The sequence below is a fragment of the Eschrichtius robustus genome, chromosome 15, assembly GCF_028021215.1.
Source record: "Eschrichtius robustus isolate mEscRob2 chromosome 15, mEscRob2.pri, whole genome shotgun sequence".
NCBI classification, from domain to species: Eukaryota; Metazoa; Chordata; class Mammalia; order Artiodactyla; family Eschrichtiidae; genus Eschrichtius; species Eschrichtius robustus.
The window spans coordinates 13,374,016-13,398,589 of NC_090838.1; the positions used below are offsets into that span (position 1 = coordinate 13,374,016).

The window sequence follows — 24,574 nt, forward strand, 5'->3', positions numbered from 1 at the left end:
AGAGTTTCATAGGAAACCAAGAATGAGTAGCCAGACAAGTGGTGTCAGTGAACGGCAGGGGCCGCGAGGCCAGCAGTGACAGATGCCTTGGACAAGTGAGTCACGCACAGACGGGTTTGGTCACCTGAAGGTGCCTTTAGCAAAAACACTTAGTGCGGCGTTAGGGTAGGTATTGTAGCAGAAGAAGGAAGGATGAGTGTAAAAAATGTTTTCAAGCAGCTGTGTTGCAAAGAGGAATTTGGGGTTGGGAGGTTTTATTTTGTGTTATTTTTTGATATGTGAATGCCTTCAGCATATCTATATAAGGACGTGTGTGATATAAAATAGTACTTTCTTCATTTACCCTTGACTTACATTTTATAACTACAAGGAGTCCAGTCTTGGCTTTGGTTGTTTAGCAGATTATCCTACAAGAAAAATGTTGTTCTTATTAAAACTACCTGCTTCCAGGGTATAGAATGGCGTGAGGTGCTTTATATGTCTATGAAGACGGCCCTGTGAACTTCTGATTTTACCAGCGTTAAATGCAGTTTTGCTATTCTGATATGTAAGCAGCAGTGCCTTCAGAGGGGTAATTCTACATTTTAACAACAGCAAGTTAAGTCAAGCCGTGGCCATGTGGTGATTTATTACCTGCATTTACTCATGCCTTTGTAAGCTGTCCATTTCCTTTTTTATCATTTGCCAGGTGGAATCTGTGTGATGATCTTATCAACCAGCATTCCTTCTGTTTCAGTCTGGGTTTGTGTGCTTTTATTGGTTTTGTGCCATATGCTAATTTTTCCATTTACTTTTTTTGTATTTGTTATGCTATAACTTGATCTAACTTATTGTGTGTGTGTGTGTGTGTGTGTGTGTGTGTGTTAGAACTATCTTGTCTTTGATGTAAAACTTTTTTATTAAGGAAAAAAACTGTATCTCCCTTCTGCAGTGGCTGATAAATAAGCTACTTTTCTTCTGTGGTGACCACAATTTCAAACCCACATTTGCTATGATTTTTCTTTTCTCCCAGTAGTGCAATGGGCAAGAAAGACTTTAAAATTCGACGTGGGATGGAAGCAGCCAGTAGCCAAGCTATGTGATAAATGTAAACCAACGAATTGATTATCTGTCAATTCAACATGTAACTTTTAAGAACCTCGTACGTGTCATGTGAGGTTCAAGGCACTGGGGGTTACAGTGATGCATAAAGCAAAAGTTTCTGCTTTCATGGAGCTCATATCCAAGTGGGGAAACAAACTATAAATAAAATAAAGAAACAAAGCATATGTCTCTATGTGTATTTTAGGGATTAACAAATGCTAAGGGGAAGAAATAAAGTAAGGAAGGGAGCTTGGAGTTTCATCGAGGGATATTTTAGATAGGGTAACCAAGGAAGGCGTCACTGAGAAGCTATCATTTGACTAAAGACCTGAGAGAAGTGAGGAAGGAGCCATGCAATCACCTGGAGAGAGAGCATTCTAGGCACAGAGATCAGCCAGTGCAAAGGCCCTGAGGCAGGAATGTGCCTCACTTGGCATGATTAAGGACTGTTACAGAGACCAGTATGGGAATGAAAGAGAGTGAGAGGAGTAGGAGATGAAATCAGATAAGTCAGGTGGGGGAGGGGAGATTTTACTCTGAGTAAGATGGAAGCCACTGCTGGGTTGAACACAGGAGCAAAGTGAAGTGACTTACATTTTGACAGGATCTCCAGCTACGGCATTCTCAACTGTTTTTGTGCCACGGACCCCTTTGGTAGTCTGGGAAGCCTATGGACCACTTTTCAGAATAGCATTTTTAAATGCAAAGAAAAAAAAGTCACAAGATAAAAAAGAATCCAATTGTATGCAAATATAGTCATCAACATACTAAAACCAACTTATGACTTAGCAATACAGGTATATGTTCTTCTTTATTAACTCATTAAAGATGATCTAGCCATTTCAGATCACTGCAGCTCCTGGCGCACTGCTCTACCTGGTGGCAGCCTCTAATTTTTCAGATGTTCTAGAACAGTGATAACTCCAAAAGGGTTTTTTGTTTGTTTGTTTGTTTTGTTTTTTAATTTTTCTGACTGGTTCCTTGTGACTGAGTAGTTCAGGAGACCTGGGGTGTGGTCCCTTTGTTTCAGCAGATTCTCTGTATGGCCACATGCAATCCATTTCCCTTCCACAGAGACATCTCTCACCTGGGTAACTCCTGGCTCACAAAGGTGTGGACGGTACAGGCAGAATTCTTCATATTCTAAGAAGAAAGAGTCTATTTAAATATGCCCAGGGACTTCCCTGGCAGTCCAGTGGTTAGGACTCTGAGCTTCCACTGTAGGGGGCCTGGGTTTGATCCCTGGTTGGGGAACTAAGATCCCACAAGCCGCACGGCATGGCCAAGAAAAAAAAAAAGGTTAAATAAAATTAAATAAATAATAAATAAATAAATAAATAGCCCAGGTCATAGGGCTATATCTTGGCCAAACTCACCCATTTTCTGCTCTCTGTACCTACCACAAGCTTTTTAGCCTCCATGTTTTTGCACGTGTTCTTTCCTCTGCTTGGAGAACAGCCTTATGCTTACCTGTCTCCTTTACTTGTTCACATCTGACCCAACTCTCGGGGCTCAGCTCTGATACACCTGGTTATGTAGCTGTCCTTCCTTCCCTATCTGAGGAGGACCCTTTACTTCCTCTGAACTGCAGCACCTTTTTGGTACCTCCCCTAGTGTTCATGTTCTGCCTTGGGTTGCAGTTGTTTATTTACCTGTTGACCGTCCTCCTAGCTCTTCTAAGCTGCTGTAAGCTCTGAGGGCAAGAGCCATGTTGTGTTTTGTTCTCCGTAGTTCCCAGGACAGGGCCTGCCCTAAAGCAGACGGGAATGAACAGCAGAAGCTTATGATTCCTACAGATGACGCCACAGCACGTCGGCAGAGGGTTCTCTCTCACTCAGATCTGTAAGTTCACTTAATGTCTACCCCACTCCCTCTCCTCCCTTCCCAAATACTGACCAAGGCTGCTTATGACCTTTTATGTTCTCAAGTAGAAATAACTCTTTTCCTAAGTGGTTTGTAATACTTGTAAAGAAATTTGCACAATGTTGGAGGTATAGAGTAGAAGGAAAAAAATCACCCAAATTCCATCATCCAGAGAGAATGCATTTCACATTTTGGTGCATATTCTTATAGATTTTTTTTTTTCATTTTATAAAGTCAGACATAGTTTATAAAGATCAGAATCATGACACTATTGTATTATAATTATCTTCTTCTTTTCCTTAGCATATTGTGACTATCTATTCATGAATCTATGGGCGGTGGAGCACAGTGGATAAGAGAAGAGCTTTAGAGCATTACTGTTTGAGTTCAAACCATGAAACTATCACTTAAGAGCTGTTGACCCTGGAGAGTTAGTTAACTTCTCTATTTACCAGTTTCTCTGTCTGTAAAATGAATCCAATAAAAATATTACTTGTACCAGTGTTGTGAGATTAAGTGGGTTCAGGCATGCAAACACTTAGAGCGGGGCCTGACTCGGTATGCGGAGCTCTTACTATCAACTATCATGTCAGTGTTTTTAATGGCCACAGAGTATTCCATCGCATGGCTGCCTCCTAATCTACTTAACCATTCCCTTACTGATGGACTTTTAGGTTGTCTTTGACTTTTTACACTTATGAATAATTAATGAGCATTAGTGAACATCCTTGTATCTACATCTTTGGACACGTGTCTGATTTATTTCCTCAGGATACATTCCAAAATGTGAAACTGTGGGATTTTGTGACACACATTACTAGTGTCCTCCAGAAGGTTTCCTTTAACCGACTGACACTGCTACTATCATTGCATGATAGGTTTTTTTCCCTGCACCCCCCCCCCCCCACCCCGGAACTGTTTGCTTTCAGTTGCTTATTCTATCACTGTGTTAGCGTAGATGTTTGATGCATCAGCCATTGAAAATGTGGGGACAGACAAGCTCAAGCACAGAGTCTAAAGCCCCCGGGTGAGCTGATTTGCCTGTTTCCTGGCTGCAGGCTGAGCCCCTGTGCTTGGTCAGCCACAAAGCAGGAGGACTCCTGCAAGGTGGGGGGAACCAGGGTATTCCTTCCTGGGGCCAGTGGAATGGTGGCAGTCCTGGAGGACCATGCAAAGGTCAGTGGCCGTGTGGTTTTGCTTTTTCTTATGCGATGCTCAGCCTTCCACAGGGCTTTCTTTCTGTGGATTGTCTTTGGAGGTGACTCAGCAGCAGCCTGCCGCCTCCCTCTGTTCCCCAGGGGAGGTTGTCTAGGAATAGAACCCGAGAAGAGGACAGCGGTGTTTAGTTACCTGTGCTTCCAGCCCTTGGGATTTCTGGGGATAGTATTGCATTCACTCATTCTGGATGGCCAAGAGAAAAATAATTTATATTAACCTTTCAAATGTCATTTAGAGGCCTTCCTTTAGAAAGCACTTACTGGTTTGCTCTCCGAAGACCAGAACCCCTATCAATTTATTTTTAATTCCTGAGTATGTTAGACCCTGGGAAGTTTTCATTTTCTTCTTGGGACAGAGCAAAATAAAGGGAAAAAAAAAATCATTGTTAATTCAAGGATTTTTTCATATTAACTTAAGGTACTTCTTGAAATTTGATAGTTTGGAAAAACTAAGTCATTTGGAGATATTCTTAGTCATCTACTTTCTGAATCAACTAGACCGTGTTGTATTATTCTGATTGCTTTGGATTATAGGATTTAAATAGAAACATAATTTACTGGCACATTAAATCCCATTATGGTGGCCTGATTGCGATATTTTAATTTTATTTAAGCACAACCCTGGACCACACTTCTCACTAGTGAAGCAAGGTAGAGGTGAGGTCAAATTTCACCTTTTCTTATTATTTGTATTATCTCATGACTCTTTGATTTTATTGAAAATTGGTCTGTGGATGATGAATAGGGGCGAGACTACAAAACTGATAGATATTTGCATCTTTTCCTGGAATATCAATGAGTTTCCGCAAGATTGACAGATGTGATTAGGAGTGGGTGTGGCCAGCAGGGGCACCATGCCCCACAGGAAGAAGGCCACATCTTTGAAACTATATTAGTGCACGGGCCCTGTGTGTTATTCTGGCGCCAAAAACATTGGCAAACATAAGACAGACTCTCAGAGAAAATCACTCACCTTTACTCCTGACTCACGTTGTGTGAAGCATGCTTTGAGTTTCAACAAAAGGTTAACCTTGCTTTTATCTTTCCTCATTTGCAAAGTTTTGCTTGTCTGACACCAGCCATACCAGGACTGAATTCTAAAAGAATAAGTGTTTTGGGGAAATTTCCCCAGCCCCTGTCAGCAGATGAAGTATTAGTACTATCTGTCATTCTGACCTGTCTGAACTTCCAGATCCCAGATAGGTGTCTGAGGTTTTTTCACTCTGCTCGTTGAGCAGTGGTTCACAACTGGGGATGATTTTGTTCTCGAGGGGACATTTGGCAATATCTAGAGACATTGTGGTTGTCACACCAGGGGGGGTTGGGAGGAGGTATACTGCTGTCATCTAGTGGGTAGAGGCCAGGGGTGCTGCTCAACATTGTACAGTGCATAGGACAGCCCCCAGGAAAAATAATTATCTGGCCTCAAAATGTCTATGGCGCTGAGGCCGAGGATCCCTGCTGTAGAAGTTTGCAAGGTCAGGATGTCTCCAGAGGAGCTAGCTGGTTGCCAGGAGCATGCTTCAAGGTGTCATTTACCTGGTAACCTTATCACAGATCGGGGTCAGCTCTCTCTCAGACTTGCAACTTCAGAAACTCACTTTCAGATGTCCCAGAGCTGATTAAACTCTAGGAGGCTGACTTGAATAGAAACCCCCAGGAAGGTGAGTAAATAAACTTCTTTTTGCCTTATTAAATTCCACTAATAAATAGAACTGGTGGACAGCGTGGGTGCTTGTGTTGGCTGCATAGCTTATATGCTGTCTGTTGGCCAGGAGCCTGGGAAATGAAATTGCTAGCAGGTGCCTCAGGGAGCCTGGAATCAGAACAAGGGGAGATTTTGGGGTATCTAGTGATACCTGAAACTCTGAGGTCTTAAACCTCCACTCAAGATGTTTCACATCAGTGTTGGAGATGCTGTGTCTTCAGGATAAGACTCTTCTCCTTTAGGAAGTGCTGGAATGGGTCTTGGCAACCCGTTTTGATATTTTACACTTTTCCTCCTCTGTTTCCATTGCTGACCCACTGCCTTTCATTATCCATATTGATTCTTTTAATTAATTTACTTTTTAGTCTTGTTGGCTTGGGGGAGAGGAATTGGTTCAATACAAACGTGTCAAGCATCATTGGGTAACATCATCTGAAGATTGATATTAAGACTCTGTCCCTAAATGGAGGCTTCTCAGTCTACTGGGTGGCACTGGGGTGACGACATTTCGGAAGAATGTGAGCAGGGCCATGACAGGTGCTCTCAGGATTCTCTGCAAGTACAGAGGACACAGACCTAGGCTGCAGTGTCACTTGGAGTGTCTGCTTTGAGCTCTCCGGCACTGATTTTCGAGTTTAATTTTATCCCTGTGATTCTGAGTTCTGGGAGAGGGATGGAGGGCATTATTATCACTCCTGTGTCTGCTTGTTCGTTTGATTTTCCTCGTTCTGTTCCAGGATCAGATGTCAGGCCTCAGGATGATGAAAGAGTCCGATATGCCACTTAATCTTCACCTTTTCCCTCTCAGTATTGGAGGCAGTCATCTTGTTCATTTTTGAAGGCTGTAGTCAACCCACCAAGAAATACGGCCAGGCTAGAGGGGAGTCCAAGGAGGCCGCAGAGGGTCTCCCTTTGTCCTATGATGAGAGGAATTATGCAGAGGCTAGCAATACTTGAGTGAGCTCGATGTGTTTTGCCAGGATCCTGCTGAATCACGGAGCAAAGTCAGAAACCTGCTTAAGTGCTAAATCACAAATGATCCAGTCTTTTTTTTTGAACAGTTGCACACTGATACGGATGATAGGAACACAGAGAGACAGAACCATTTGGTGGGATTGTTAAGCAGGAAGGAGAGAACGTGTTGGATGTACACATTTTTCTTCCCCCCAAACCTGCTGGTTTGGGCCACGTTCTGCCACCTCTACCAATCCTTTCTTAAGTTTCCCCAACAACTAAAAGAGGACCTTGATTTTCTACACTAATTGAAATCAGGCAGACCTACCTGAATTTGAGTCCTGTCTCTGGCACTCATTAGGTGTGGAACTTTGGGCAGACAGCTTCTCTGAGCCTCAATGTCCCACCTATAAAATGGGAATATCAGCATTTACCCCTTACAGTGGTTGAGGAGGAAGGTGACGTGTGTGAAACACTTGGGAAGGTTCCTGGTGTGTTGTAGGGACTCGGAAAATGCTAGTTACCATTTTAGGTGGCGAGGTCACACCTAGTGTGTGAATGCCCTAAGCAGGGAGTAAATTGACATAAATTCACGTAGAGAGGTACTGACTAATTTTACATGTTTTCCAAAAATCCAGTTTTTTGGACAGAAATCATGGTGATGGGAAATGAGGGAAGGCACAAGAATTCTGAGTTTTGGGGGAAGGAGAGAGAAAAAGATAGCCTGGGATGTTATTCGTGCATCAGACATTCATGCCCACTGGGCATCAGTTTTTGTAAAAAAGATATATTTGGCTAACCTCATAGTCTGTCCCTGGGCCAGCCCCATCCTTCTGGGGGTTGAGCCAGTGCCCAGCAGTGCTGGGGTTTCTTAGAAGTGCTGAATAGCCTAAGGACTTTGTTAATTTTTTTCTTCAGTAATTAATATAGTCATATCAAAGCTGTTTGCAGTTAATTATCTCCTAGCCAGATTAATCTTACCTTTCTTTAAAATGTGCTACATTTGGAAAAGCGTCTGCTAGGGAAAGGAAGCCTATGTATATGTGCTGTATCCTTTAAAAAAGGCACAACATTTCTGCATTTCAAGTGAAACACTAATATCTGAGGCTAACCCTTTGAGGTGCTGCTGGTAGTCTGTGGAGGAGAAGGAAGAGGAGGGGGAGGAGGGGAAGGAGGATGTTAGCTCCTGAATTGATTTTATTTAGCCCTGTTGAGATTTCTCTACCTCTTTTGCCAAGTGTCCCATCTCAGAAGTTCAGTTTGGGTAATGCTGCATTTTTTTCTGGATCCTTCCTCATTATCATCTCTATTAGAGCTGGAAATTCACTGAAGGATTGCTCTGGCCATTGTTGGGACCGGCTTGGAAACCATTCCTGCTTTGCTCCCTCTCACTGCCCTGTGGGCGTTGGTAGGACACCTCCACTTTGTTGTTTGGTTTGGGGTCTGTGGGCTCCCGGGGTGAGGTTGAGGGCAGACACTGCATCTTGTTGTAATCCCAATGCCCTGGATAACGCTGGGCAGAGCTTCAACTATAATGAAAGTTTGTAATGACTGACATAGCTGGAGGCACTGCTTTCACTTCTTTTGGAAGCTCAGAATCAATGTTTTCTTCTTTATCTTCTCCTCCTTCCCTTTCAACCTAGCGTTGATTGGAAAACATGAAAATCAATGGATAGATGCTTAGATACTAGTATAAATCTATGGGAATGTGCCACTGTGAGGCAAGGCTTACCTTGTTGGGAATTGAAGGTTTTTTTTTACTTTCTTTAATTTTTTTCAGAGCGAAAAATTGAAAGTTGTCCTTTTATTTGTTTTGATACAAACTTAACTCTCCCCCATACATCACACACACACATACACACACACACACACACACACACACACACACACACACACACATTAACTAGAGAACTTTGATCTAACACCCGTAGTCATTTCTGATCTGTGAAATATGACAATGGCCAAATGAAGCAAAATGGAATTTGGCCAGCCTTCGAAACCTCTTGATTTCAAATTAGAGCGGCAGTATTCATTCTATTAGCGCAGTCACACTCAGAACTTGGTCTCTAATGTGGATTAAAGGTACTCATTTAGAGGTTTATAAGTATATCCTTGATGAATTAGCTAAGAAAATAATGCTCCTAGAAGAAGCTGTGTGGGAGGTGACTGCGGTCCTAATTCTAGTGCCTCGTTTTATCCTTGGATATTTTCTTGGCCTTGGGGTCAGTGGAGATGTCCCACGTGTCCACTCCAGTCAAGATCTGAGGGTCCTGGGGCCTGAAAGTGGTTGTGAATCACTTGCTGATGTCTCTGTAGCCACGTGTCCAGTGGGAGTGACGGGTCCCTGAGAGTTAGATGGGGCTCTAAGATATGGGTCTAATCAGTAAAACACCCAGAACATTGAGTCTGAGATAAAACTTCTTGTATGTGTTTTCCCCTTGGAGTTACAACTTGACTCATGCTTTCTTCTGCAGGTGAGAGTGATTTCCCAGCGACTGCTTTGGCCAGTACAACCAGAGAACAGGATTCTTCTCTTCCTTTTGGTCACTAAATGCCTCTGTGCACCACACTTTCCAGTGAAGGAGGAAGGGTGGAGCTTCTTGGATGACGATGGACATTCCACTGGGCAGGATGAGGGCAGAGTGTGTGACATCAACACCGCAAGGGTAAGCGCTGCCTCTCTGATGTTTTCTCTGACACCATTACTTATCAAAGCAAGGGGAGAACACACCTTATAGTGCAGTGACAGAAATGAAAGTCAGACGTCAGGGGGACTCTTCCGACTGTAAAACCCACTGGGCAGTTGGGGCAGATGACTAAGGGAGAAAGGGAGAGTGCCAGACTGGACGGATGGGGCTGCGGTTGTCCTGGGGGACATGGCAGGTCAACTGTGGAAGATTCTGTCATCCACGTGGCTCACCCCCTTTTGTTGTTTGCAGTTCAGACTTGAGGGAGTGACCCTACTGTTATTGTGACAAGGTTCCATTTGTGTCCATTTGAGTCAGTCTGGCTTGAAATCGGTGCGTAGAGCTGGGGTTGGTAAGAATCTCACTCAGGTCACAGATGGAGGGCTTATGGGCAGTGCCTGGCCCGGGGGTACATTTTTGTTTGAGCCACATAATGTTAAAAACTTTTTGGATCAATTCTAATGACAGTTGAGATATACCACGTAAAAAGCAGGATTTCTGGGTTTTCCGGGCACACTGTAAGATACACCTAGACTGGCCCTCTGTTCCCACAAAGGACTCTGGTGCTGAGTCGCCTTTGCCACTTAGACAAGCATGGGTGGTTCACCACAGTCCCCAACCTGAGCACTTCGTTTGTGTAACTTACTTGTTTGGCCACTGGAAGCATTTCATTTCACCATGCCTGATCTAGATCCTTCTGCTGGCTCTTTCACAAAAACAGTGATAGTTTTTGTTAATTCTTCCAGATAGAAGTGTCTTTCACTAGACGGTGGACAGAAATTAGCATAAAGGGCTGTGGAGATGACGAGACATGGTCCCCTCTGCAGAAGAGCTTGGAGTCTAGTGACAGCAATGGTCAGACTTGTGGAGGAGAAAGAGATCTGTAAAAACACTCTAATCCCTCGTGGTAGGGGCTCAAATAGAAATGCACCTGCAGGGCTGTGGGAAAAGGTGAGCAGAGCCGGCAAGTAGGGGCAGGGGCGAACTATTAATTTGGCGTAGGTGCGTTCAAATGCTCCAGAACTCCCTCTTCTCGACACCAGAATGTCACTCTGACAGCTCTTTGTATGTGCATCCCTCCATGTCACATGACTCAGGTGGAGCTGTGACTCAGATGGAGCTACTGCAGAGTTAAGGCTCCCCTCTTGGGGCAAAGTCCACATTTTTCCTGTTTCTGGTTGAAAATCTTTCACCTGTGGTTCTTTGCTTTTTACAAACAGGAGAGATTTCTGGCTTTTTGTCTCACTGAATCAGCCCTCTGAGCAGCCCTCCTGCTTGGAGAGGAGCTGCGTGGATTACAGGGATCCCTGGAGTTTTCAGAGGGGGTCGGCCACACTAAATAGAGTCCAGAGGGAATAAGTACCACCCTACTATGACTGGTCCAGGTGGAGGGGGTAAGAGAGGGAAGGGAGTAAGTAGGGGCAGGAAAGGGGAGGTAGGGATACTGTTACCTTAATGTCTTATTTTTGGAATAAGGTTTTGCATGTATCTTATGCTTTGTGTTTTCAAAAGACTTTTGCATTTGTTATTGTATCATCAAGGTGTGTACATCATCTTTTGTAGATCAAGAATCTCCCACCCAAGGTCATGTAGCTGGGGAGTGGTAACTCAAGCACAAGTTTTTGGAGTCTTAACATTTTTCTCTATTCTTTAGTTGCTTCTGATAGTTCAGCACAGGTAAGGGGACCTGGTGGGTTCATTTCTTTCAGTTCAACATTTAAAAGTTGGGTTTAGGTGATGAATGTTCTGAATTAGGGCGACCTGGGGCCTATGCCATTGGTGTGTCGTCAGCTGCACTTACTGCTGTTGGAACATGTCAGATGTGGAATAGACCAGGAGGGAGTTTCTTTGCTGTTTATCTGGCCAGTGGGAATCACACTTTATATCCAGGCTTCCTCGCTGGGCTGGGAAGAACCGTTTGGAAGGCTACTGGGGGGATTGGCTCCATGTAGAAGGCTCTGGATGCCCAGGAAATGCTGATCCCTGGAAACAAAGACTCAAATACAGCAAGCTCTTTGAAGTTTTGTGTGTCCTGTACTCTGGCTCTGGACATGTCCTCCTAAATGTCTCATAAACAGCTGTTTCTTTCTCAGGATTGTGCTATTTTAGCTGCTGTAAAAACACTCTGGTTCACAAAGGTCTGAATCAAGGACCACTAGCATTTCCATTTCCAAATTCACAGTCAGGGTGGACCGTGCAATGCCATTGACGTTTCATTATACCCTCTGCTCCTCTGTAGCCCGACATGGACTTCTGATTTTCTTTTCCTTACCCGTTACCCACCCCAGTGCACGGGGAGCTTGCTGTAGGAGAAGATCATCACCAGGGAAGGTTCCTGGTGAGAGGATGCTCAGTACTTGGGTGTGGATTGAATTTAGGTTTTCAAGTCTGTTTACATTTGTTTAGTTTTACTTGGAATATTCTCATATGGCATGGCCAGAAATACAATTTAGTATGCCCCCCACCTTTTTTTTTTTGATTTCATGTTAGGACTAATGTAGATTTTGGACAAGTGGGAAGGAAAAAAGAATCAAGGTTTTTCGTTTACTTTTATGGAATTGATTTTAAAAAGTGGTTCTGCCCAATAAAGCAAGTACAAGTGGCTTGTATTTGTTTTGCTTTTGTTACTTTTCTGAGCAAATCAAGTGCATTATCAAAGCTACTCATGCACATGTGTGCATGTATATGTCTCACCCTTGAAAAGACACAGTTTTGAGAGTATTTTTAAAGTGATTTTGAAAGCATGAAGCAAAGAGAGCGGTAAGAGGTTAATGGCTTTGGAAAGGCTTTATGGGTGCCACTTGGAGAGAAGTGGATCAATGTGGTTTTTCTTTTAAGCTGCCAGAGAATACCTTGGATTTTTGGCATCTGTTCTTTCTTTTCAATCTTACAAATACCAAGAGGAACAAGGGGGCCGCATACAGTATATGGTGTTCTCACCATGAGTGATTTGGGTTGATAGTAGGCAGGAGGATTGATACAATGAACCGAAGCTCTTCTTGAGGAAGAGAATGAAAATGGCATTTGATTTTTCTACCTTGTGGCCAGATGCCTTTGGTACCCACAGATGTGCCTGATTTGAGACCACATGTGTCCTTGGCATGCTAGTACCAAATCTCCTACCAAAGAATATAGCATTCATTCATGAGGATGACTGATAAAAGATGCAAAATTGAAGATCAACCAGTCCCTCCTTCCTCCCACTTAAAAAAAAAAATTAAATACTCATATTTGAGGCATAGTGGAAAGAGTTTGCCCTATAAAAGCTGTATAATGTTGGCTAAACTATGAGCCTCAGATTTCCCTGTTTGCAACACCAGGTATAAGATCTACCCCTGTAGGACTGCGGGAGAATTAAATGAAATGATTCAGTCATTCAGGGGTACTTACACTGAGGTACTGCTTGAGATCCTGGGAGTTAAAAGGTGCACAATAGTGTATATGAAAGCATTTACCACAGTGCATGGCTCAAAAAGGTGCTTAGTAAATTTTTCTTAAAACATTGTTGATGGAGAATTTTAACATGTACAAAAATAGAATAATGCATTAGCCTCCTCTGTACCCATCACTCAGCTGCAACGATTGTCGTAATTATTAATTCATGGCCATCTTGTATGTCAGTGCTTCCATCTGTCCTCCCAACCCCACATCAATGGATTATTTTGAAATGAATCCTAAACGTAGTATAATTTTATCCGTAAGATCTTAGTATATATTTCCAAAAGATAAAGATTCTTTTTGAGAGCATAATTACAATACCATTAACACATTGAAAAACTGACAGTTATCATTTTATGTCATCAAGTGTCTAGTTTAGCGTTCACATGTCCCTGGTTTTCATATGGATTTTAAAAAGCATTTGGCTAGCTCAAGTCAGCATCCATACAAGGCCACACGCTGGATCTATTTGATATGTGATGTATTTGATCCACGTCATGTGTCCTGTATAATTTCCCACAGTCTGGTTTTTGCTGATTGCTTCCCTAGAGTGTCTTTGAACATATTCCTCTGAAATCTCTATTTTACTTCAACTGATAGATCTAGAGGCTAGATCAAATTCAGGTCTGACGTTTAGGGGGCCGGTATAGTTCCGAATTGTGTATATATTTCCATCAGGAGGCACATTCTATCTTGGTGTCTCTTTTTGTTACACCAGGCTTGATCAATGGGTTCAGGCGTTGCTCCTCTGATCTACCAGTTACGAAGCTCCCCATCAGCTTTTTATCTGGGTTTTAGCAGCCATTTATGATCATTGCCCAGATCCGTTATTTCATTATGAGTTGCAAAATGGTGAGATTTTAATTCTATCATTCTTTCACTGTTTTCCAAAATGGCTACCCATAATGCTTGAGGGTTCCAATTTCTCCACATCCTCACGAACAGTTACTGTATTGTGACACAATCCAATATCGTATTATTATTACTTTTTGATTATAGCCATCCTAGTAGTGTGAAGTGGTAATTCATTGTGATTTTGATTTGTATTTTCCTAATGACTACTGATACTGAGCATCTTTTCATGTACTTTTTGGTCCTTTCTATATCTTTGGAGAAATGTCTATAAAATCCTTTGCCCATTTGCCTTTTTGCTATTGAGTTGTAAGAGTTTTTTTTTTTTTTTTTTTTTTAAATCCTATTCTGGATACTAGACCCTTATCAGATATATGATTTGCAAATATTTTCTCCTATTTTGCGGGCAGTTTTGCTAGATATGTCCAAATTCCCCTTCAGAAGGTTCCCTTTCATTTTGTATTCCCGGTCTGTAAAAGTGTTTGCTTCCCCATATACCTGATAATAGAGTGTGTAGCCCGATTTTTGGATTTGTTTTTTCCATTTTGGTATTGTATACAATACTGCACCATAAGTTTAATGTGCATTTATCTTACTATGAGCAAAAAGTAGAACATTTTTTTGTCCTGTTTTAAGACCCATTTGCATTTCGTCTGTGAACTATCTGTTCACATCTGGTCCGTTTTTCTGTATTGTTGTTCTCGTTTTTCTTCTCTGTCGAAAGCTTTTTACATGCTAGGTATATTAACCACTTGTCTGTGATGTAAGTGGCAAATATTTTTTCCCGTATTCTCTTTTTTAACATTGCTTATGGCATGGTTTTCCATACCAAAAATTTTACTTTTATGTAATCAAAAACGTTTTGGTTATTTTTTTCTATATCTTTAGTCACAATTAGAGAAGTTTTTCTCACTTATAGAGGAATTGACCCATGTTTTTATTTAGTGTGTGCATAGTTAAATATATGTATATATTTATATATATATATATATATATATATATATATATATATATATATATATATGGTTCACACTAAGTGTGAGTATATGTGTATATAATATACATCCCTTTATAGGTACATTCACATATAACTTCATATATAAAATATATATTATATATAAATATATATTAAATATATACAGATATACCTTTGATGCAGCAAGTATTTTCTGAATGGGAGTAAATGATGGCTGTTAAATAAATGCTGGCCTGAATATAGGAATCTTGTAAATAATGATGTTCAGCATCTGCTTTTCTTATGCCACTTTGGATGTGTGAGCCAGCGCGCTGTAGAGCAGAGGGGTTGGCCTAAGGAGCCCTGGCTTGGGTTTTGCTCTGACCCTTAATAGCTGCATGATGCCCATTCATCTATTCGGATCCTGCTTCCTCATCTGCAAAATCCCGAGGTAATAGTGAGGAGCAAATGATATAAGGACTGTTTGTAATTGGCCAGGGACTAGCTGTATGTAAGGGAACCTTGCTACAGTCTGTAAAGGTGGGCGTCTTCTTTTTCCCTGCCCTCCATAGGCTGCTATGGGCCAGGCACAGCCAAAGAAATCAACACTGTACTCTGGCCGCCGTGACGTAGAGAATCTCATCTTGCCCTCTGAGCTGAAGCATTTGATCTGATCCGGAGATGCTTTCCTTTTTCTTTCTTCTGAAAGACCCGCAACAAGAGACCCCTGGTTTTATGACGTGTGTTGCTTTTGTGATTAGACTCTGAGGAATGAGTGGACCTCAGAATGGGCTCTCTTTTACTGGCATGGAGTCAATACAAAGCAAGGAGAACAGAGCAAGAAGACGGATAGTATGGTTGATAACATTGTTCTTTGGAGAAGTGACTGTGAAACAGTTAGGACGTGATGGCACACTCTCTGATTGAGACTGAGTTGAGCAGGTAGTATCATGAAGGCAGACAGTGCCTTTCTACCATTGTGGGTTTCCAGGAGAGCCAAGGAAATAAAAAATAATCCACCAGGAGATAATGCCCATTAAAGCCTTAACGCTAGCTTAGCTAAAACTAGTTCCTTGGAACATTTTACTACTCTACTTGCCATGAGCATAAGCCTGCTTTCAGAGGCTTATGAAAGCCTCTGAAAGCTTTCTGAGGTTCCATAAATATTTGGACCAAGCCGTAAGCTCTGATTTAGGCCCTTCAGAGAAGATCTCTAACTCAAAATAGAAAGCAGAGGCAGAAAAAAATCAAGTCTTTTAAAGAGGTCAGCAAATCCATGAAGCGTTTTTGCCATGCCAGGCTGAGGTCTCTGGTTTCATGGGAACACATTCAGTGCTGGTGAGTCCAGAGCAAAGGGCCATGTATTCCTTATGACGCTAGGCTTCCTCCTAGGGTGGATGGCAGAGGGCTGTGTTTTCAGGCTGCGTCCTCTGGAGTGTCATTTTCAGAGAAGGAATCTCTTGTCTCGCCGACAGATTTGGCTTTCCATAAACATAAGGGCAAGAAATTCCTACTTGATCTTTATGTTTCCTCTCATGATGTCACCCACTAATGCAGAGTAGAAAACACATCCTCCTTTTGACTTTCCACTTCCTTATCTTTTCCTTCCAATCAGTCACCAAGTCCTGTCAATTCCACTTTATAAACTTTCGAATTTGTCACTTTATATACACCACTGCTGTATGAGTTTGGGTCCTCTCACCTATTCTATCGAAGCCCTACCTCCTTGGCTCCAGCCATTCCCACCAGCAATCTTCCCTCCTGCTGTCAGTGGGGTCTTTCCAAGTTACAGTCACAAGTATAGCCATGCCCACTTATTGATTAAGATGATTTAGTGGTCTTACCTACAGGATCAAGTCCAGACTCTTTAGATTGATACACAAGTCTCTTTACAGTCTGGCTTGTCCCCACCTTTTGATACCCTCGGTTGGGAATGTCCTTTTCCCTCTTTGCTCAGCTCTGCTTACACCTTTAACATTTGACCTGAATAGAACCACTGCCATGAAGCTTCTCCAGACAGAGGTCATTGTTCTTCTCTCAATAAACCCAAAGATGCTTGACTCAGTTCTGTTATAACACTTCCCACATTGGGTTATTAGATTATAATAAGGAAAGAAAATAGGAAGCAATTGGGGGGGGGGGGATGTGTGTAGTGGAAATAGCATGGGCTTGGGGGTTAATCCAACCTGGGTTTAAATTGTGGCTCTACTCAACTTCTCTGAGTATCTATTTTCCTATACGCCTACCTTATAGTACTGGAGGGATTAAAAGACGTAATAAAAACAAAACATCTACTAGTACTCGGTTGGAAGTCAGTATATGACAGTTTCCTACCTTTCTTTTATTTGCATCATTGGCTCTGAGGAAGCGTCATTCTACTGGATGATGGTCAAAATCTATTATTTTCTCTCTGAGAAATGGTTCTGGTACATCTCGGTTAGTGTCAAGAATAAAATAGCCTGTATGTGTGCTGGGCCGGTATAGACTTGGGTGTCACAGATTGGGAGTGCGTGGGAGACTGTGAAGGGAGGGAGGAGGTGGCAGAGGAGCCTGGTCGTGGCAGGAAACTGATAGTGCAGGTTAACTTGGAAAGGTTCCCTAAGTCAGTTTCTTCCCTTGTGGATGTACCTGAAACCCCATCCCATGAAGTGTAACTGTATCTTTTAAGATACTTACGGACAGGGAGATAATTATATCCTCTTGATTGTCCACATCCAAACGTGGGGACTAGGGCCTTTTCTAAACGGAGTGAAACATTGGCGTGTAAGAGGAAACCTACATCTTTTGTAAGAGCTGAGCTGAGCCCCCAGGGATGTGTGGGTTGCGGACGAGGTGCAGAGCAGAGGAGGGAGCTCTTCCCGAGGGTGCACGACCAAGCCCTAGGGGCCAGGAGAGATGAGCTACAAGCCGGGCAGCAAATAGCCTGTCATGTCTGAATTGAGCATTTCCAAATGAGGAAGGCTCGTAGTTGAGACTGGAGACGCTTGTATTGTGTAAGTGATCCCAAATGCATTGCTTTTGGGGGAGTGGGAGGTAATTTTGGATGGCTAAAAAATAGAGAAATAGCAATTGGGGTTCATACAAATTATATGGCAGTCTTTTCCCAAAAACTGGATATATAAACCCATTTTTTTAAAAAACGAAAACCAAAAACCTGTTTTGTGTCGATTCTCTTCTAATCAAAAAGGGGATAGCGTATTCTTTTTCTTCCCCCCCATTTTCTGTTTTGCTTTTAATGTAGCCCATCATCCTGGAAAGGGCAGATTAAAAATAAGCTTGGCACGGCTGGCTGCATGGGACCGGGCTAAATGCCGTCTTATGTTCCTTCCAGGTCCAGCGTGAACTCCGTCTCCCTTCCCAGCCAGCTCTCCGCCACCTGTATCCACCATGGTGTTTGGTGAGATTTTCCATCGCCCTGGACAAGACAAGGAACTTGTCAACTTGAACGTGGGGGGCTTTAAACAGTCCATCGACCAGAGCACCCTCCTGCGCTTTCCTCACACCAGGCTCGGGAAGTTGCTCAGCTGCCACTCGGAAGAGGCCATCCTGGAGCTGTGTGATGACTACAGCGTGGCCGATAAAGAGTACTATTTCGATCGGAACCCCTCCCTGTTCAGATACGTTCTGAACTTTTATTACACGGGGAAGCTGCACGTCATGGAGAAGCTGTGCGCGTTCTCGTTCTGCCAGGAGATCGAGTACTGGGGCATCGACGAGCTCTTCCTCGATTCCTGCTGCAGGGACCGCTACCAGGAGCGCAAGGGGGAAAACCACGACAAGGGCTGGGACCAGAAAAGCAACGACGTGAGTGCCGACTCCTCGTTCGAAGAGTCGTCTCTGTTCGAGAAGGAGCTGGAGAAGTTTGACAAGCTGCGATTCGGTCAGCTCCGGAAGAAGATCTGGATTCGCATGGAAAACCCAGCCTACTGCCTGTCGGCCAAGCTCATCGCCATCTCCTCCCTGAGCGTGGTGCTGGCCTCCATCGTGGCCATGTGCGTCCACAGCATGTCGGAGTTCCAGAACGAGGACGGGGAGGTGGACGACCCCGTGCTGGAAGGCGTCGAGATCGCGTGCATCGCTTGGTTCACCGTCGAGCTGGCCATCCGGGTAGTTGCTGCTCCCTGTCAGAAGAAATTCTGGAAAAACCCTCTGAACATAATCGACTTCGTCTCCATTATTCCCTTTTATGCCACGTTGGCTGTAGACACCAAGAAGGAAGAGAGTGAGGACATCGAAAACATGGGCAAGGTGGTCCAGATTCTCAGGCTTATGAGGATTTTCCGCATCCTCAAGCTTGCCCGGCACTCGGTAGGACTTCGGTCTCTCGGTGCCACACTGAGGCATAGCTACCACGAAGTTGGGCTGCTGCTTCTCTTCCTATCGGTGGGCATTTCCATCTTTTCTGTGCTTATCTACTCTGTGGAGAAAGATGACCACACGTCCAGCCTCACCAGCATCCCTGTCTGCTGGTGGTGGGCCACCATCAGCATGACAACCGTGGGCTACGGAGACACCCACCCAGTCACCTTGGCTGGGAAGCTTATCGCCAGCGCGTGCATCATCTGTGGCATCTTGGTGGTGGCCCTTCCCATCACCATTATCTTCAACAAGTTTTCCAAGTACTACCAGAAGCAAAAGGACATCGATGTGGACAAGTGTAGTGAGGGCCCACCAGAGAAGTGTCATGAGCTCCCTTACTTTAACATTAGGGACATTTATGCCCAGCGGATGCATGCCTTCATCACCAGTCTCTCTTCTGTGGGCATCGTGGTGAGTGACCCCGACGCCACAGACGCTTCAAGCATCGAAGACAACGAGGATGTTTATAACATGGCATCCTTGGAGAACTGCACGGCAAAATGAGCCGGGACGTTCGTGCCTGTACCTCGTGTCCCTTACCGATGTTAGGTTAACACAGCTCTATAAACCTCAGTGGGTTCGTTAAAATCATTTAATTCTCAGGGTGTACTTTCCAGCCATAGTTGGACATTTCATTGCTCTGAAATGATAGAAACGTCTTTATTTTTTTCAGTGAGGCGAATTAAATGCCTTGCTCTGAAATTTATTCTTTACAAGAGAGAGTTGTGATACGATTTTTGAAAAACAAAAGGTAGATGGTATTGGGTGGGATTTCTTGCTACGGCTTACGTATCATTCTGTGTTTATCATTTACTCACATTGAGCTAACTGTCAATTACTGACAAGTAGAATCAAAGGCCCAGCTGACTGAAGACTACATGCATGTAAGATCCACAAAATGAGACGACGCATGTCAATCCATGTTCACGTTCTAAACATGGACATTAGGAGCCTAATAAACTGCCTAATTCAGTATGGAGAATGTCTTGGTCGTATGTTTTTATGTCAAGTGAGTATATTTCAGTATATTCACAATTGGCTTGGGAGGGAAAAGCTCTTTTTGGCACACATTAAGAGCCCTTTCTGTGTGTTTTTGAATTTTGGATACACATCAACAGTGGGCTAGTTCTTTTGTTCAGTAGACTTGGTAGTGGTTGGCAAGTGGGAGGATCACGTTCATGATTAAAACACACTGTCCGGTGTAAGCTGATTATGCATGTACATGTTTAGGACATGCTCAAATTGGCATATGTGCATGAAACATGTGCCCTTACAGATATGTTTCCAGTCTACATTTTCTAATTTCTACTGCTCAGATAAAACCTCATCACCTGAAAATTATGCAGAGCAGAGCAAACTTACACACTCACAGGCAGACATACATTCAGTGAATGGAAGAAAGGAGAAATGCTGTGCAAACACAGACGTGATTCACTGTGGCCAGAGGAGTGAGACTTAAATCACTGAACAAAGCTATGCCAGCAGCTGTGAAATGAGCCAACATTTAAAAATAGCCTGAGAGGCAGTCATGTCCGCCTCTTATGTTTCTACCCCACATAACGAAAGACATACATACTCATATCCAGAGCAGTGACAGCAATTCTATCCCAGGCAGAGAGAATTTAGCTAAAATCTTAATTTTGGAGATGTATGGCGACTCTAACTCATGCTGTCAGACTGGGTTCTTTCCGTGAGATCTTCTGAATGGAAGAGCCACGTGGATTTATGGTCCAAATCTTTATGTTTGCAGATGGGTTTTGTGGAAAGAAGGACATTCTCTGTAGGTTATCTGATGAAGGTAACCTTTTGACTCATCACCCCTTCTAATGTTTTCTTGACTTCTGAGATGGATACACCTGAACAGGGTTTATAGTTATTTTTAAATCTGGAGGTTTATTACATGCATGTGTGTCATCCCCTGCCCATTTAAAAAAAAGTTTCTTTTTCCCCAAGTGCCTTTGATGTTGGCATAAATATAGTTTTGAAGCATGGCAGTAGAACTTGGAGCCCAGTTTTATTTAAGATTTCCCAAATAGTCATAAAGTAATTGAAGACTGCTTATATAGTAATAGTAATAGCAATAGTAATAACAATAGTAGTGGTAATAACAGCAACAGCAATAATAATAATAAGCTACTATGTAAGGGCTTTACCTATATAATCTCATTTATTCCTTACAACATCCCTAGCAGCAAGGCTTTATTACTGTCTCCATTTAAAAATGAGGACACAGGACTTCCCTGGTAGCACAGTGGTTAAGAATCTGCCTGCCAATGCAGGGGACACGGGTTCAAACCCTGGTCCGGGAAGATCCCACATGCCGTGGAGCAACTAAGCCCGTGCGCCACAACTACTGAGCCTGCGCTCTAGAGCCCACGAGACACAACTACTGATCCTGCGAGTCACAACTACTGAAGCCCGAGCGCCTAGAACCTGTGCTTCACAGCAAGAGAAGCCACCCAATGAGATGCCTGCGCACCGCAACGAAGAGTAGCCCCCGCTCGCCACAGCTAGAGAAAGCCTGCGCGCAGCAACGAAGACCCAACGCAGCCAAAACTAAATAAATAAAATAAATAAATTAAAAGAAAAAAAATGAGGACACAAGATCACAGGAAAAATGGCTTAAGTTCACACAGGGAGTAAGAGTTGGGCTTAGAACCCCGGGAGCCGGATTCTAGAGCTTGCGCCTTGAACACGGCACTGCCTCCTGCTCTCCTGGGTTCAGGAGTGGATTTAAGGATGCGTCAGGGCCACGTTCATCTGAAGAGATAAAAAGCAATAAACTCTGGCCGACGTTGATTTTTCTGGGAAGTGAGTGGAAAGGGGAAATGCTGGCTTATGTACCTTCCCTCTCCTGACTCACAAAGCAGACACATTTGTTGACAGGGCAGGGTTTTCTAGAAGCTGGAACAGGCTCTGAGGGTCCTTCCCTGCCCCCGAGTGGCAGAAACAGCGGGAAACCTGTGGTTCTACAAGAATCCAGGAATGTCTCTCAGCTTGTGGGTCCTTACGAAGAGCTTCCAAACCTGGATCCTTGTACTCTGAGCTCTTGCAAGGTCGCAGCTGTACGGGACTTGTGTTTCTGCCGGTATTGCGTGCTAATTCGCGGAGGCAGCTCGCCGGACCACCTGAGAGCGTGCGGAGTGAGTGGCGCGAGTGGCTTCCCTCTGGGCTTGGCCAGCTGGAACTCTTTCCCCCAGGACCTCACCTCAGTCCCTGCCATGCTCTTCAGTCAAAACTCATGCCACTTCATTAGGCCTCTGTAGCAATAGAGCTGCAGTGTCTTCCGTGTCTATGCCTCTCGGCTTTCCCGCGATGCACGCAGGTCGCCTGTTGGTCATTCCCGCATGGTGAGATGGCGGGGTCCTACTTGTGAGGGGGGCTGAGTCAGCGGCTGAACACCTGCTACCCAGGGATGTTGGCGATGGAGTGGGTGCTGAGGGCAGAGAAAGCCAGGCAAGCTGACCTAATGGGCGCTGCCTCTACATGAGTTGCTCAGTCCCAGGCACCGGGGTGCATTCGTTCCAGTGGGACCAGGCCACTTCGCAGAGTTTTGTCTTTGAATTCTTTCAAGCTCCCTGTCCCTACCCTGTGACCTACATGTGCCTACTCTTCAGGATCCACGGTTATCATTTCATAAGAAACTTATTTTATCTCTTCGTCGACTCACTTCCTCTCCTCCCCAGGTTATTTTGAAGCAACTGTCAGTCGTATCATTGGATCCATAAGTATTTCAGTATCTTTAAAAGAATAAACTTTCTCTAAACACAATTGCAAAGCCATCAGTAAAACTAAAAATTAACAGTAATTTCTCAATACTATCAACGATCCAGTCTTAGAAGGTATGGCAGAGCCATGACTTACCAGTTACCTGGCATCTCTAAACACCTGGTTCAGGTAAGAATTTCTACAAATCATGAATTAAAGAGTCACAGGAAAGCAGGGAAGCTCAAGGAGTAATTGAAATGATTTCTGCTTAGACCTTCAAATTACCTGAGACACATAACTTGTTTTCTCCAGATTTAAAAATCTCTAGAGGCTCAGAGAACACACCTTACAGCTTACGTTGAACCTAAATGTTGTCAACAGCAGTTTAAAATTCATTTGTCATTGTTTCACACTCCCTGAGGGTGGAACCAACTACCACTGTCCTTGAATAAGGAATGTTTGTGTCCTTTCAGCTGTTCAGTTTCTGTTCTGAGCTCTCTTCTCCTGTTACAAAGAATCCCCGTTTTGAAAACTTTACTAAGTTTTTTTCCAGGAAGGTAAGAGAAGAAGATAAAATATTTATTGTTACTCAATTTAACCAACATCCAAATGAAGGTAGGTATTTTAGTAGCGAGCTTAAACAACTTTCCCAAGAGTAATAGCTTCCTGTGGCCGTTGTGATAACTTACCACAAACTTGGTGGCTTAAAACAACAGAAGTTCATTCTCACAGTGCTGGAGGCCACAAGTCTGAACTGAGTCTGAGGGGCTAAAATTGTTGGCAGGGCTGGTTCCTTCTGGAGGTTCCGGGCATGGTTCCGTTCTGTGCATCCTCCAGCTTCTGATGGCTGCCTGCGTTCCTTAGCTTGTGGATGCATCACTCCAGTCTCTGCCAACGTGGTCACATCGCCTTCTCTTCTGTGTCGCACTTCTCCATGCCTCCCTCTTATAAGGACACTTGTGATTACATTTAGGATCCACTCAGATAATTCAGGGTAATCTCCCCATGTCAAGATCTTCAATTTAATCAAAGCTGGAAAGTACCTTTGCCCTGTAAGGTAACAGTTCCAGGTTCCAGGCGTGAGGACCTGGATATCTTGGATATCTTTAGAGGCCAATATTCAGCCAAGTACACCAAAGTTACACTGTTACTAAGAAGCCTTAATTTTAATGCTATGTGAATATAATGCATCTTACTGGTTGGGAGAAAGGAACATTGGATAAGAACATGGGGTTTGGTGTCAGACAAGCTTGAGTTCTAATCCTAGCTTGGTCCGTAATCATAGACAAGCTCTTTAACCCCTCTGAGTCTCGGTCTTCTCATCTGTGCATGGGGTTGGTACCAACCTTCTCATAGAGATAGTGTAAGGATTAAACTGGCTAATCAATATAAACTATCTGGTGCAGTGCCTGACATATAATATGCACTCCATAAATGGTCTTCCATGTTATTTTAGTGCAAGACTTCTTTTGATTTATCTCAAGTGGTACCCAGGCAGGACCTGGTATTTTCTGTCTGATTGCAGTACATTAATGAAATCAAACACAATTTGCCTGTAAGACATTTACAGGTGTCAGTAGAAAAATTATAAAGTATTATAGTGTGAAAAGACACCAAAGCTAATTTAAAATTAAGAAATATAAATCTAAGACAGAAGAATCACATTTAATGTTGGGTCAACTTTTAAGCGGATCGTAAGGGTTTTTGGAAAACAGAAAATGTCACTGAGATGCAACGGCTTTGAAGATGG

At 43.4% G+C, this 24,574-nt stretch overlaps 1 protein-coding gene across 1 annotated transcript; it reads left to right on the forward strand.

Annotated features, from left to right (window-relative positions):
* The first annotated feature begins 9,460 nt into the window (after positions 1–9,460).
* On the forward strand, positions 9,461–19,620 carry KCNS3 (potassium voltage-gated channel modifier subfamily S member 3). Its single transcript, XM_068564867.1, has 2 exons — positions 9,461–9,491; positions 18,089–19,620. The coding sequence occupies exon 2, from the start codon at positions 18,145–18,147 to the stop codon at positions 19,618–19,620; it is 1,476 nt and encodes a 491-aa protein (XP_068420968.1). The 5' UTR covers positions 9,461–9,491; positions 18,089–18,144.
* Positions 19,621–24,574: the final 4,954 nt, after the last annotated feature.

What these genes read in the sequence shown, in the direction of transcription:
- KCNS3 (XM_068564867.1), top strand. Translation starts at nt 18,145, where the DNA reads ATGGTGTTTGGTGAGATTTTCCATCGCCCTGGACAAGACAAGGAACTT.